The 16,407-nt window shown below is 43.5% G+C and overlaps 1 protein-coding gene across 2 annotated transcripts in view; it reads left to right on the plus strand.

Moving 5' to 3' along the window:
- The window catches only part of GALM (galactose mutarotase), a 97,887-nt gene that overhangs the window by 78,465 nt on the left and 3,015 nt on the right, over nucleotides 1-16,407 (plus strand). For both annotated transcript variants that reach the window (XM_060116885.1, XM_060116884.1), the window contains exon 5: nucleotides 15,867-16,008. In XM_060116885.1, the coding sequence (XP_059972868.1) occupies nucleotides 15,867-16,008 (142 nt within the window). The remainder of the gene's footprint in view (nucleotides 1-15,866; nucleotides 16,009-16,407) is intronic.

Consider the following 16,407-nt stretch of genomic DNA (forward strand, 5'->3'; position numbering starts at 1 on the left):
TGGTCTCCACATCACTGCCTTTCACCTTTAAAGTGCACACAAGTCACCTGGGGGACTTGTTGATGAGCAGATTCTGACTCGGTGTGGGGTGGAGCCTGTTTCTAACAGGCACCAGGTGATGCCTGTACTGATGGTCCTGTCCGTGCTTTGAGCAGCTATTGAAAAGGCTCTAAAGAGCTCTGTGTAACCTCTAGTAACTTCTGTTGCTTCCCCAGCTTTGACACCTATTTCTGCCCATTTGCTCCTCTCCCCAACAGCCCTGGGTCCTCCTGCTGCCCCTTAGCTACCTTTATTCCCCTTTCCGCTCCAACACTTCACGCTCTGACTCAGCCTCTCTTATCAAAAGCCATTCTTTACAGCTCATTCTGCAAAGAGCTGCTCTCAGCCAATGGCTTCCTTAGGTAAGACAAGCCAAAATTTTTATTTAAAAAAGAGAGAGAATTAACCAAATATCACAGTGTGCCCCCGAAGGGAACAACTTGCTTCGCTGTGTTTGTCACATGGGCCATTGGACCTATAGTCCTGAAATGTCACAGTTGGAAAGGACCTTATCTTTTCCAACCACTACCCACCAGTCGAGTATTTGAATCTCAGAACCATGGGCTTTGCCGACACTCAGCTGCCTTCTGGACGGGATGCTCACTGCCCATCCTGGGCCAGCACGTAGGAAAGGCCTTCCTGATATTGAGCTGAAATTCATCTACCTAGAGCCAACCCCCACTTGGCTTAGTTCTGGGCCTCAGGTCCCTAAAGAGCAGGCTTATGACCTTAGAAGGCAGCTGTCATGTCGCCCCCAAGTCATTTCTTCTTGAGGCAGAACATCCTCAGGTCATCCTGTGATGCCTGTGCTGCAGACAGTAACCAAGAGCTGTCAACACCTCATTACAGTCTTTATGTGACTTCCATCGAACTTACTGCCAACCACATCCTTAAAGTCATTTTCATACAAGCTGTGGCTCAGCTACATCTCTCCCTAGTCGGTAATAATTGTAGAAACTAGAGTTAACATTTATGAGAGTAAATGTAACATGACGGTTAAGAACAAAGGCTCTGGAACCAGACCGCCTGTGTGTGAAGCAGTGTACGGAGAGCCATCACATCACTGTGCTGGGTACTTCCCCTGTATCAACTGTCCTTAATCTTCATGACAACTTAAGGAGGGAGGGGCTATAGTGTCCCAATTTCACAAGTAAGGAAATAGAACCTCAGAAGATTGTCTTGTACCTGGGGTTAGGGTTACAATCTAAACCTAGCTGGTATCCTTTGGTTTGGGGTTTTTTGGGTTTTTTTTCAGACACAGGTGCAGGACCCTATCTGTTCCTGTTATCCATAAGTTTCATCTTGTAACCAGTGCTTTACCCCTGCTTTATACTTTCTTTTGGATTCCTGATTCTGTTATCCCAAGCGTATCTGCCTCCCAGCTTCATGCTCTCATAGTCTGAGGAGAATACCTTCTGTATCTTCATCTAGATTAACCACAGATCAGAGGCCATTTGATCACTCCCTGCAGAGCCTGCTCACTGAAGCCCGGATGCTTCATCTCCCCAAGCTCCGTGAGCCACCAGCCTTGTGACCCAGTCTGAGAAGCCTAGGGGGTGGCCAGGAATGGTTTGTATTTGAATGCATCTGTGTTTGGTTCCTGGGGAGCAGGCTTCCTCCTTCCTTTTCCGTCTCCATTCCAGAATTCTTCCCAGGACAGAGAACTGCTCCTAAATTTGTAGCGTGCAAAGTTGTTCTTGTGGGCAGCGCCAGATGCGAGGAGCAAATAGAACTCCGGGTCTGCAGCGCACACATTCCCAGGGAGGACAACGGCCACGTCCTGCACGTTAGTGAGAGCGGGGAGGCCGGCCCCACCTTTCCAGGCCGCCTGCCCTCCAGCTCCACTAGTACAAACACACAGCTTCCGTGTCCAGACTAAACCAGAGGAGGCTGAGCAGCTGTGATGGGACCACCATTTCTGTGTCGGAGGGCTTGGGGCGGCAGTCTCAGTATAAGGGTGTCCGGGGTATGCCTCGAAACTTAGGTGGTGGTATGTTGGTTTGGGGTGACTTGTGAGAAGTGGGAGCACTGATGGAGATCAGAGGGGCTGAATTTTCCACGTAAAGCCATTTCTTGACACTGCCACTGTGTCAACTGACCAGAAAGGCTGGACTGATTTCTCCCCTCTCTCCCTTACTGGTTCTGTTCTCTGACCCTAGGCCATTAACATAATTTGGCTATCTGGGTTCAACTACTATCTTTTTCATGGTGTCAGGATATCAGCCGACCTGTCCCTGCTGCTCTTCTTGGCTTCCTGTGAACCGTCACTGTGGGAGCCTTGTGACTCCCAGGGAAGAGTGGAGGCCAGGGGTCTCCTATGAGCCTCCACTGTCGCTGGAGTCTGCTTGAGCTGCTCTGAAGCAGCATGTGGGAAAATTCCTCTGCCCCAACAGGTTCCCCTTTTGAAATCATCAAGCAAACCCCGAACACTGGCAGAAGGGCTGCCCGTCTCACACGAGAGCAGTTAACAGCCATTGGCAGACCGAGTCCAGTGGATCCAGGGGGATTTGGGAAGGAGGTCTTGGTTCTCATAGATCAACATCCGGCCCCAGCAATGCACTGCTTCTGGGCAGTGGGTCCCCCCAGGGTGCCATGAAAACTGATGGGGGCAGGCAAGCGAGTCCTGGCCAGAGAAGTGGGAAGCACCTCTGACCTTAGTGAAGTGGATCCTTGGTATGACCTTGAATGGCTGTTTAAAAGGGCTGATTCTGACACATCATCATCAGGAAAACACAGTAGTTAAGGGCACGGACTCAAATCCTGACTGCTTAGGTTTAAATCCTCACCAGCTCTGTGATTTTGGACAACTTATTCTACCTCTGCGGGCCTCATGTGTAGAGTGGAGAGTGTAGATGGTAACTGGACCTACCTCATTAGTTGTGAAGATTAAATGAGATAATACGTGTAAAGTGCTTAGAACACTTCCTGGCATTTAGTTAAGAGCTTTGTAAGTATTAACTATTATTGTGACCATCATCATTATCATCATTGCCACCATTTACTGAGTGTTTAATATGTACCAGACACTGAGCTAAGCATATACATGCATTAGCTCATTGAACTACCCTTTGAAATAGGCGTTACGCTTCAGTTAAGCCTCATTTGAAGAAACGGGCATTTGGAGAGGTCAGGTAACCTGCACAAAGTTAAACGGGTAAGTCACTGGTAGAGTCAAGATTTGGAGCCAGTCTCCCCAACTCCAAAGTCTATGCTGTTATTGCCCTCAGCTATTGTCCATAATACAGCTGTATTACTAAGTACTTCCTATGTGCTGGGTAGGAGCACTTTGCATGCCTTATCTCACTTAATTTCCATAATCCTATGAGTAGACACTCTTGTTATCCCCATTTTATAGATGAGGAAGTCAAGATTCAGAGAAGCCCAATGACCTCCACAATTTTTTACAGCAAAGAAAGTCAGGATTTAAATCCAGGCCTGCCTGACCCTAAAATCCATTCTAATGTCTATTGAGTTTAACTGCCCCCCAAGTGAGCAGTATGCTCCTGAAGCTGATAACAGTAATTGGTGATGATGACTGCTGATATGTCCTGCAACCAGGGAACAGTTTGCCTAATCAGCTGCATTTTCTGAGCTGTCATTGGGGCAATTTCCACTTTCTCTGATACTTCATTTTCCTGCGGTTTCTTTGAGCCGTTGAATTGCTCAGACTAAGACAAGCTTCTGTGTCCTTTCACATGTTAGTTTGTTGTCCATGCTGGAAGAATATGGAGGAATCATAAACCGTCCAGAAGGAGGCCCTGATGTATTATGCAAAGCCTTTGCCACATTGCTATAGGAGGAATCTGCCAGGAAACTCCCAGTCGGCATTTCTTGCCCAGACACCTCAGGTTATGTGACTGCAACATTCCAAATGTGCATTTCAGTATCAGGTCATGAGAGGGCAACTTGTTTTGTGACAAGTAGTGGTATAGGCAGAAAATACTTACCAGTCTATAGATCAGAGATTCTTAACCAGGCACACATCACTGGACTTCAGAGGTTCTGGGAACATTGTGTGTGTGTGCGTGCGTGTGTGCATTTTCTTGGAGAGAGAGCCCATAACTTTTATAACCTTCTCAAAGGAGTCCATGATTCAGAAAATACTTTAAAAACCATTGCTCTAGATTTTAAAATCACTAAGAGAAAGTTTCAAAAAATAAAAACAAAATTTAAAAAATCCTTTGTAATGAAAATGTCAATGCCCCCTGGAGGCAGGAATGCACTTTCCTTTAGTATTAATGACTTAAACTATAATGAATAATTGTTTTCTCTGTTCTCTGTATTTCTGGAGTGTTTGTTTGTGTGTGTGTGTGTGTGTGTGTGTGTGTGTGTAACAGAGTGAGCACTAACTATGTGCCAGGTGCTGGTCTAGAGATACGACCTCCTTCATAGCATTCTCTCAATTAAACATCACAGTATCTGTATTAGGTAGATACCAATATTAGCTCCATTTTATAAGTGGGGAAATTGAATCCAAGGTCAGTTAGCAAGTCTGTTGAAATCCTAAGACATCTTACATAGATTCGTAATCAACATATAGGACAAATCATAGAAAATAATTTTCAAATAACATACTTAATATTTTTAAAAAACATTTGTTTTTTAAATAATTAATTAATTAATTTTTTATGGCTGTGTTGGGTCTTCATTGCTGTGCATGGGCTTTCTCTAGTTGTGGCGAGCAGGGGCTACTCTTCTCTTCATTGCGGTGCGCAGGCTTCTCATTGCGGGGGCCTCTCGTTGCGGAGCACGGGCTCTAGGCATGTGGGCTTCAGTGGTTAGTTGTGGCACTTGGGCTTTGTTGTTCCTGCGGCATGTGGGATCTTCCCAGACCAGGGCTCGAACCCGTGTCCCCTGCATTGGCAGGCGGACTCTTAACCACTGTGCCACCAGGGAAGTCCCAGAAACGTTTCTTTTTTAAGGGAGAAAAAATTATTGGAGAAAATTTCTTCCCTCCACCAAACTTTTCTACAAAGTCTGTGCCAGATTTTCTTTTGCTTTCTTTTCTCTTTTCTCAAAGTGATTTTTAATTGTAATTATAAACAGTAGTTACCGGTGCTGAGGACTGTCTGGAGGGACTCTGGTTTTCTTCCAATAACACTGTACTTGTGTTATTGGGTTGTGTGAAGATGAGCTAGAAGGGGGACCTGCCAGGAAAGAAGGGGCTAAAAAATGAATAAATATGAAGATTCAGTGACTCTTGCAGTGACCATCTGTTCATCTTCTCAGAGAGTCAGGCACTAGGGCCACCAGGTAGGGAAAAGAGCTATTTCAGATGATGCGAAATTAAAAGCATTGAATTAAAATTCACCCCGGGTGAATTTTCTCAGTCAGATACTGAGAAGAGTGTTCATGTCCAGATGTTACACAGAAAACCATTTCAGTAGTCAGTGTTTGATCAGGAGTTCATAAGGACTAATTTACCTTCTACTCTGTTTCTTAAGTCTTTTGCCCAAAAAATCAAGTCAGAGCTAGGAGCCCATAGGACAAGTGTAATATAACTGTCTTGCCTTCACCCCAAATATGGACAACAAGAGTCCATTCCTGTGACAGATTTAATGCCTTGTGACAGAGATCAGGAAGGTTAGAGAATCTTGGTTCCAATAATCAGGTCGACATCATCTTCTTGCAAGAGTGAGGCAGCTGTAGTTGCCAGAGTGATAGTCACATGACCACTCTTGTCGTTCACGGGTGACAGCAGTCCTCGCCTTGTCCCGTTAGCCAATCCTGACTTACCTTTCAAGGTTAGCCTCCTGCCACCACCTCCGGAAAACCTTTCCTGACCCTCCTGGCTGCAATAGATGCTGCTGCTCCCTGCTCCATCAGAGCCCTTTGAATGCCATTCTCGTTGCATTTGTCATACTCACCTGTAAATTTTTATTTTTTTGTCTGTCTCTTTCATCAGATTCTAAGTTCCCTGGGGTCAGTTTAATGCCTGGTGCATAAAAGCTACTCAAAACTGGGTGAACTAGCAAATTTATATTTGTTTTTCCCCCATCCAAAAGTAATTGCAAGGATTAGTGTTCTTAAGGTAGAATCATCTAAAGGGACTTTTGTCAAAATTTGTCACTTCCTGTCTTGTCAAATCAAGCGCCAGGAGGCGAAAACATCCCAAGGCAGTATACTAGTTATCTATTGATATGTGATAAGTTACTCCCACTTTATTATCTCTTAACTGCTTCTGTGGTCAGGAATTTAGACAGGGCATATCTTGTCTCTATGTATGATGTCTAGGGCCTCTGTTGGAAGGTTAGAGCAGGGGCTGGAATCATCAGAAGGCTCATTCACTTGCATGTCTGGCAGTTGATGCTGGCTATTGGTTGGATGCTGTCAGCCAGAAAACCCCACGCATGGCCTTTCGATGTGACTTGAGCTTCCTTACAACATGGCGGCCAGAACCAAGAGCAAATGTCCTGAGGCAGAGAGGGCCAGGCCAAAGCCACTTTGTATTTATAACCTGGCCTCAGAAATCACATAGCATCACTTGTACCACATTCTATTGGTTGAGGCAGTTACAAAGGTCCATCCAGGCTTAAGGGAGGGAAAAAAGACTTCACCTCTCACTGAAGGAGTGTCACCATCACATTGTAAGTAGAGCCTGTGGGATGAATATATCCTGGTGTGGCCATCTTTGAAAAATGCAGTATGCCACAAGCAGTCATGGGGAAAAGGTCGAGCACCTGTAAGACTCCTTCATGTGAGATAAGAGATACGGATCAAAGCAGATGGATTTCATGAAGGCAGTGAGTTTTTCCTGTACTTCCAGAGGGCAGGTAATTATAACTGTCAGGAATGAGGAGCTAGAGGAAGATTTAAGGCCTTGTGACAGGCATCTGGAATGTTAGAGTCCTGTTTCCACTGCTCAGGTCGACATCATCTTCTTGCAAGAATGAGTCAGCTGTAGTTGCCAGGCTGACACTCATGTGAGCTCTCTTTGTTGAGGTCCTCTGTAGACTTGACCGTATTCCTGGCTCACTGTCACTCCAACATTACTCTTATCATAATTCTACATTATTTCATTCTCCATATTGATGATACCCTGACCTTTTAGCTTCTTGATGTCCTCTCCCAATGATCTCATCCTCCAAGGTTTTCAGCTAATCACTCCTATGATCTTTGAGTCATACCCTTGACTTTATCACTACCTCTTATTGCAGCCTTTTATGATCACTATTTAAGATGTCTGTTTCAGCTTCAATAATTCTTCAATGCCACAAGAACCTATAGTCACTTGATCCTACCACCCTTTCACTGTTCACCTCCTCCCCTACTAAGATCAAAAGTCCATCATTAGAATCACCCCTTTTCATATGCTCTCCAGTCCCTTGCCCTCTCCTTTTTCTTTGTATTCTCCTAACAAAGCCCAACCCTGACTAATCCTACCCCCCCCCCATACCCTCTACAGCTGCCGCCATACAGCTACTGGTCTCATTCAAAATTCATGACAGTAACCTCAGGTGGGTCCTTAGTGGGGCCTGCGCTCAGACTTTCCCTGAAATGGGGAAGCAGAAGTACTGCCTCAGGCCACTCCCCCAGAGCTGTAACCCCACACCTTTGGGTCAGAGCCCACCATCTGCCAGGCATTGCTGCTCAGACCTAAACACACACCCAGCCAACCTTATTCAGGACAATAAGAAATCCTCAGCTGAAGACGGCTTCTCTCTGCTGACACCACAGCTTTCTGGTGGCTTCAAAACCAAAGTCTGGTGATGTGACATCCTCTCTGAAGGCACCCTTTCCATTTCGGCTTCATTTTCTGTACACTCAGCGTTGCTGAGACAGCTATTTTGACATCTCCTTCTATTCTTAGCACCAAAGCACAAACTCACATATGCACATATGCATAAACCGAAATTGAAAGAACTGCACATTCATTCTCCAAAGTCTTAGAAAAATCAAGAGTACTTGAGGGCTGGGGGTGGGAGGGGCTGTACCCAAGTCACTCCAGGGTGAGGTGGAGAGTGCCTGAGTGGGGGCCTGGAGGCTGTGACACAATGCAGGGACCTTGGGCAAGTCCCTTTAGCCGTCTGGGTTCCAACCTCATCTGCAAAGCGAGGGTACTAGGTGAGATAATTCCTAAGGTCCTTTCTAGATCTTTCATTCTGACTTTGTCACAGGATGCTACAACATTCACAGTTGCCCTCTTTTTTTCCCCTTTACTTCACTCATTCATCAGGTTTTCAGTCAAGTAAAGGCTCTGTTTAATGCTCAGAGGGTCAAAAATCAGTAGGACACAATCCCTGCCCTCTAGGGGCTCACATTCCTTATGGATATAAAGCTTGATATAATCTTATAGCTATGCCTCAATGGGATGAATGTCTTGGGGAAAGTATGTGCAAAGTGGGATGAACAAAGTAGAAAACGGGATTAGTTCTAGCTGTGGAGGATACAGTCCCTCACAGAGGAAATAGCATTAGAGAATAAGCATTCTTTCTTTCTTTCTTTCTCTTTCTTTCTTTCTTTCTTTAATTTTGGCTGTGTTGGGTCTTCGTTGATACGCGCAGGCTTTCTCCAGTTGCAGCGAGTGGGGACTACTCTTCGTTGCGGTGTGCGGGCTTCTCATTGCAGTGGCTTCTCTTGTTGTGGAGCACGGGCTCTAGGTGCGCGGGCCTCAGCAGTTGTGGCTCTCGGGCTCTAGAGCACAGGCTCAGTAGTTGTGGCACACAGGCTTAGTTGCTCTGCAGCATGTGGGATCTTCCCGGACCAGGGATCGAACCTGTGTCCCCTGCATTGGCAGGCAGATTCCCATCCACTGCGCCACCAGGGAAGCCCGAGAATAAGCATTCTTAAATGACCTGGTGGGCTTTGCTGGAGTGGGGTAGGGGAGCCCAGAAATGTCATTCCAGTTACAAGAAAGGGTCCAAAGACATAGTGAATCTGGGAGACAAATTCTAAGTTTCCCATATGCCTGACCAGTAAGTGCATGAGGGAGTGTGTCAGGGCATGAGGCTGGAAAAGACAGATTGGAACCTTCTCTTTTTCTTCTCATTCAGCAAAAATCTCTTTTTACAATTATCCCAAGTGTTTAAATTTTAGGTCAGTGCTTCTCTGCCGTTCTTGAAGTCTTACCCTCTCTAAGCTCTGCTTTGTGTTATATATGTATTTCCTGAAATTTAGCCCTTTTATTTATGCCATCCTCCTGAAAATGTTCAAACATATCATTTATCAAATATTTCCATGTAATGTATGGGGTGGCAAATAAAAGCAGCTTTGTTTTACAGAGAGAAAAGCTAAAGTAAACATTGATTGCTCAATATCATAGATTGCTCAATATCAGGCTAATAGACATGAAATATGCCCTGGGTCCTTCCTTCATGAAAATTCCATGACTTTCTTATTTCTTTAAAGTCAAGAAAAGTAAGTAATTGATTGACTGATCCGGGCAATCACATTGGGACTATTTTAAGGGTTCGGTTTTGAGTCAAATATGGCTTTAAGAAAGAACTAAATATTGTGAGCACCATTTAAAGTTAGGGAAGAAAGCATAACATAAATTACCACTGGGAATGGGTTGGTAAGATTAAAATCTTCTTGAGCCCATGTTAACAGCTGCTTCTTTTTCCCAGTCTAATTGTTTCATAAGGAAACACTGTTGTCTTTTTTAAAGTCAGTGTGGGAGATAGTTGGTCACCCAGACTTCACAGGACAGTAGCGCCCTGGTGGGTCACTATCATCCAGGATTTGGCCTTCGAGATCCAAAAAGTTCAGCCATCCTCCAGAACTGCTCAGGGTTGAGAGGACTGACTGAACTCAGACATGGTGTATGTTTATAAAGCAAGCTCTTTATATTGTGTCTCTAGCACCATCTACTGGGAAACAAAAGTGCCTTTATTAGAATCACATTAGAATGTGTCAGAAACCCAACTGGGAGCAAAGAGGAGAAAAGGGGAGGAAGACGTTCAGAAGATTCTAAGAAACAGAGAATTAAGTACATTATATTGAAGTGACTTGTATATAGATGTAACCACTAAAACAAAAACACAAACTTTCTAAATTATCAGGAACATACACACAAACACAGACCATATTGTAAAAGATTTTTTTTAAAAGCAACTAGAATTCATAAACACAGAAAGCATACCATAAAATATAATGACAAACTAAGAACAATTAGAATATACGTGTCATCTTAATGCCATAAAACGCCCCTATTAAACAGTCTCTCAGATTAAATCACAAAGCAAAACCCAGCAGAATGCTGTGTACAAACCAAGTGACTCAGAAAGGTTGAAAATACAAGAATTCAAAAGCAAACCAAGCAAGTGAAAGCCAAAGTAGCAGGGGGTCTCAATCTGAACATCAGAAAAGGCTGATTTCAGGACAGAAAACATTCTGTTTTCTAAAGGATGAAATTCACAACGGATGCAATTCACAATGGAAGTTCACCAAAAAATGACCATATCTAAGACCATGAAGAAAACCTCAGGCAGTTTCACAAAATACAACACAGCCAATATTGACCTAGAAATGTTTTAACTCTCTCTTAATAATTCTTGGATCAAAAGGGAAGTCAAACCCCAAAACTAAGGATATTTAGAAAATAAATAATATAATTATTTATGTATAATGGAAATATATACATAATATATAGGAATATATAGTAAGCAAATATTATATTACAATTATCTATAATGGAAACTCCTACATGTGATATAGTTAAAGTAATACTCAGAAAATTTTAGCACTACTTATATGAATCAAAAATTGTGAAATTAAATGAATTAGGCATCTAATGCAGATATTTGAAAAAGAATAATAAAATAAACCCAAGAGAACAAAAGAAAAATTAACAAAAGTAAAAGAAATTATAATTTTGAAAAGAATCAGAAAAGGTAGTACTCATAAATCCAAGAGCTGCTTCATTGGAGGGAAACCCCCCCCCACAATAAGATAGATATAGCATTAGCTAATCTATTCAGTCCACAGAATTAGATATGAGCATAGGCAAATAACCACAGACAGATGAAACTGAAAGGATCATAAATTATTTCTTTCCTCAACTCTTTGCAAATAAACATGAGAGTAATATAGATGAAATGGATAATTTTCTAGGAAAATACATAAATTTGCAATTGTGACCTCAAAAAGAAATTTTAAATAGATTATCATAGAAATAATAGAGAAAAGTATGAGTGCTTATGGAGTTGTCTAATGAAATACCTAGGAATAAATTTAGCAACAACCTCCAAGATAAACTGAGTGAAAAGATCAAGGTGGAAACAGGCTGTGAGTTTGTGGATGTGCATGGACGGGCACTTAAATGCTTGGATATCCTTGTAGTATCTCTGGAAGGTGCATGAGAAACAAGTGACAATGGTTGCTTCTGCTGAAGCAAACTGGATCTGTAGGGAACAAAGATGAGAGAAATTCTTTTCACTGTAGAGTACGACTTTGTAACTTTTACATTTGATATCTTTTAAATCGATTACATGTGTAAATATTACCTACTCAAGAATTCTTTTTTGGAAAAGTAGAACCAAGACAAAGGAAATAGATGCTTTTAAAGGTGTTTCAAAAAGAATACCACTTAACTTTTCCTAAAGCTGACTCTGGTAAGAGAAGGATCCTCTTGGTTGAACAGTGGACACCAGACACTAGGATGGTCTTAGCCAGGCCTCCGTGTCTCCCTCAGGAGCTCTGGAACCCAGGCACCCTCGTGGCTCTGTGTGAACTCAAAGACCCCAGTCCTCACGTGCCAAAAAGACTACAGTTCTGAGCAGAAGTTCTGAGTTAAGAAAAGGATACCCTCTTTTCACCCAAAGACAGGACATTCATGTTTCTTAGTATTTAGGAACTCAAAGAAGCAGAACCAAATGCTTTAAATGGCTAAAAGTCAGTTCTCTTTTTCCTATTTAATTTTTTAATGGTAAGGTACAAGTTCCTCATTTTTCTTAGCCTCCTAAGATTCCAGCCCCACTTTGCATGCTATATCTTTCCTCTAAAAATAGCAGGAACCAAGTTCCTAAAACATTATCCATCTGACCGCATGAAAGGAAAAATAACTCTCACCCTGAAAGAGTATGTTAAACACCTAATGTCTGTACTTACCTTCAAAATATATGATTCAGTTCTGGGACAGTACAAAAACTTTTAAATGTACCAAACTGTATCATTGTGTAGGGCTCTGAAACAGAGTCCCTTTCCTCTTTCCCCCTCAAGGAAGACTGGCCAGATTGCCTGGCCTGCTGCAGAGGAACCTGGGATTCTTTGTATTTGGGGAAGATCCTAGGACCAGGGGCTTCTCACTCCTAAGTGGGTCATACTTCTAGGGGGTGGGATGGGGTGCACCTCTGCTGTCATCTGTTCCTAGGGTTTTCTAGGTGAGCTGCTCAGAGCTTGTACTGGCTTCACTCTGGCTTTTATATATATGTTTTTTATGTTGTATACAGTTGACCCTTGAACAGTGCGGAGGTTGGGGCACTAACCCTCCATGCAGTCGAAAGTCTACCTATAACTTTACAGTTGGCCCTCCAAATCTGCAGATTCAACCAATCAAGGACAGTGTAGGGACTTCCCTGGTGGCGCAGTGGTTAAGAATCTGCCTGCCAATGCAGGGGACACGGGTTCGATCCCTGGTCCAGGAAGATCCCACATACCACGGAGCAACTAAGCCTGTGCGCCACAACTACCGAGTCTGCACGTCTAGAGCCCGTGAGCCACAACAAGAGAAGCCACCGCAATGAGAAGCCTGCGCACTGCAACGAAGAGTAGCTCCCGCTCTCCACACTAGACAAAAGCCCATGTGCAGCAATGCAGCCAAAAAAAATAAAATTAAGAATTAAAAAAAAAAGGACAGTGTAGTACTGTAGTATGTATTACTGAAAAAATTCCATGTATAAGTGGACCCGTGCATTTCAAAACCATGTTGTTCAAGGGTCAACGGTATATGTATATTTATTTTATGTGTGTGTGTGTGCACACTTGTATTTATTGAGCTTCCCTCTGAAATAACAAATTCTGCAGGAATGGGGTAGGGGGTGAAAGTCAGTGATTTAGTCCAGCTTATTTGTTGTACTGATGAAAAACCCCAGGCTCAGAGAAGTGATTTCATCTAACTTTACTTAATCTCTTTCCTCCTCTGAGGCATTCTACCCTACAACTGCTACTACTACTGCTGCTGCTACTACTATTACAATACACACACACACACACACACACACAGACACACTACCACCTTGTACTTCAGCTGTTTCCTCCACATCGATTATTCTTCAACCTTCTTCACCCATTCAACCTACCATGACCTCACCTCAAGTCTCAGCTCAACTAATAAACTTTTATCCATGAAATCTCCCCAGTCCGCCACATCTAAGCCAACCCAGTCTTACTGCCTGTCTTCTTTCTTACAGCTGTGCCCCTATGGGAGCACTCTTCACACTCTGTGGTTATGAGAGGCTTATATGTCCTCTCCCTCCTTCAGACTGCAAGCAGCTTAAAAAGGCAGGTCATGTCTCATCTATGTATCAGCTCTGCCCAGCAGAGTGCCTGGCATACAGTAGGTGTTTAATGTGTTCATCGATCAGAAGAGTGACTGTGAATAGGCTCCTAGCCCATTGCTCTGGCTCTGTCATATTCCAGGAACATGCCTATGAGGAGGAATTCTTCCGCACATTCCCTGGGCTTTCTTAACTGAGCTAAATTCAAAATATTTGTGTACGTTGTTTCAGATGGCTCAGCCTAGCATCTAGGGAAGAACAGATCTGAAAGTTGGGAAGAGAATGAAAGGTGATAAAGCAAAATGGCACAATATTCAGAAGAATGTAAAACCCATGTTATGGCCTTTTGGCAAACATGTCTAGAGGACTGTCTGCTGAGAAGTTTGCTCTCTCCCTTGGATCTCCAGAGAAATTACTCACAAGATAACGCTGATTCCTCTTTTTCGCCCACAAAGCCCTGTTTTTTTGTTTTTGTTTTTATGGCTGCACCGCGTGGCTTGCAGGATTTTAGTTCCCCAACCAGAGGTCAAAACCCAGGCCCTTGGCAATGATAGTGCGGAGCCCTAACCACTGGACCGCCAGGGAACTTCCTCAAAGCCCTGATTTCTTGTTCAGTGGTTTTAGTAGAGCAGAAGATGTGGCAAATTATTTTCACATATTTTATCAACTCTAAGATGCCATCAGTTGTAAAGTTCACCATGATTTTACATTCCATGAAGGAAAAAAAACACCCTGCCAGTTAAACCATGACATGACGTGATTTCAGAGATTTTAAAATATGAAAATGAGGGAATTCCCTGGCAGTCCAGTGGACTCTGCGCTTTCACTGTCGGGGCCCAAGTTCGATCCCGTGGGGAGAACTAAGATTCTGCAAGCCGAGCGGAATTATAATATATATATATATATATATATATTTTTTTTTTATAGCCTATAATATATATGAGAAAATGAGTGTCTTAAATTGAGGAAATATGGTATATCAATATCACAGTTGTTGTTTGATTATATCAAGTTGTGTGGATCTCAGTCTCATCTGTTACATGAGCAGTTTGGACCAGATGAGCTCTGAGAACCCTTCTGGTCCCAACACCCTTGAGTTCTGTAACACCACGAAGGGATAGTCTTGACTGGGCATCATTTGTTGTGTAATAACCACCAAGATGGGGCTCCCATCCAGATTCTTTCTGTGCTTTGCCCTTTAAGAGTTGAGGGTCTTCACACTGCAGTGTCCTCCCTCAGGACTGGTCACCCACCCACATCATTGAAAAGAGGCTTCAGAATGTCCCACCTTGATAAGAACAAATATACTTATTAGAGGTTGAGGAATCTGGCTTACACATAGGAAGGGGGTGGTGCTTGCCAACTATAACTCCTCCAAGAAGCACTCCTAGAGACACAAAGCTTTCATTCAAAGGATTGACTCTGGGCTTCCCTGGTGGCGCAGTGGTTAAGAATCCACTTGCCAATGCAGGGGGCATGGGTTTGAGCCCTGGTCCGGGAAGATCCCACATGCTGCGGAGCAACAAAGCCTGTGTGCCACAACTACTGAGCCTGCGCTCTAGAGCCCGTGAGCCACAACTACTGAGCCCGTGTGCCACAACTACTGAAACCTGCGAGCCTAGAGCCTGTGCTCCACAACAAGAGAGGCCACCGCAATGAGAAGACTGCACATTGCAACGAAGAGTAGCCCCTGCTCGCCGCAACTAAAGAAAGCCCGCATACAGCAATGAAGACCCAATGCAGCCTAAATAAATAAATAAACAAACAAACAAAGGAGTGACTCTAAAAGTAGCTAATAGTAGAGTGGCCATACATCCTAGTTTCCCCCCAACTGTCTCGGTTAACTCATTTGTCCCAGTGTTGCTATTAACAGTTCCCTCTACGTTTCAAGTCTACTGACTGATCAGGGAAGTGATTGGGGAAGAGTGGCTACCAGTGTCACTTTGGCTAATAATGGCCCCAAATGGTTCAAAAATCACTAATCTCAGGGACACTGTTAGCATCTGGTTAGCCAGTACCAGGTATTAATGCTCAGTTATGAGCCCTGGGATATTTCAGCATTAAAGCAAGAAATGTCAACAAGGTGATTGACTCAGTGATTAGGACAACCATCACCCTTTATCCAACTTATTCCTTAACGGAAATTATGCGTTTCCTTGACTTTTGTACTTTTTTTACGCTTGGATGATTCTGAGTGTTATAGCTACTGCATCTTGCAGTCAGTGACATTTTACAATTAAGGAGCTCCAGTCATTTATTATTCTTAGGATCTGGATTGCTACCTCCTTTACAACTTGAAATGAAGGCTGGGAGCGTAGAACCAGTGGGTCTTTAGGATATACAGATTTTACTTAGGCATTTGTCACTCTTTTTTCTGCCTCTTCCCACCAGGAGAAGTTGCTCCAGTGCAGGGAACTGCATTTGACCTGAGGAAGCCAGTGGAGCTTGGAAAACACCTGCAGGAGTTCCACATGAATGGCTTTGACCACAATTTCTGTCTGAAGGGATCTAAAGAAAAGCGTTTTTGTGCACGGTAGGCACTTTTCATTTGCTGCCTGTACTTTTCATTTGCCTTTCATTTGTTGGGAAGAAAAGATACCAACTCCTATTTGAGGAGCTTTTCCTCTGCCGTATTAATGCCATTTACTATGCTACAGGGGACCAACTACCACATCCTATGTGCCTTTTCAAAGCTCCTATTCCATAGGTGAATACATCTCCCCCCCCTCCCCCATCATACCATTTTCCCTGTGCCCCTACCTGGCATCCTGTCTCTTTGCTTCCCCTCTCCCCATCTCTGCCTGTTCTCTAAGGCCCTTTTTTTGTTAGAAGCCCCAACTCCTCCTGACTGAAGTCACCTCTGCTTTCCATGAACTTCCAGAGCCCTTAGTCCTTTCTTGACTTTTGATGTATGATTTGCCTACTTCCATGA

This window comes from Mesoplodon densirostris, chromosome 14, assembly GCF_025265405.1.
Source record: "Mesoplodon densirostris isolate mMesDen1 chromosome 14, mMesDen1 primary haplotype, whole genome shotgun sequence".
NCBI lineage: Eukaryota > Metazoa > Chordata > Mammalia > Artiodactyla > Ziphiidae > Mesoplodon > Mesoplodon densirostris.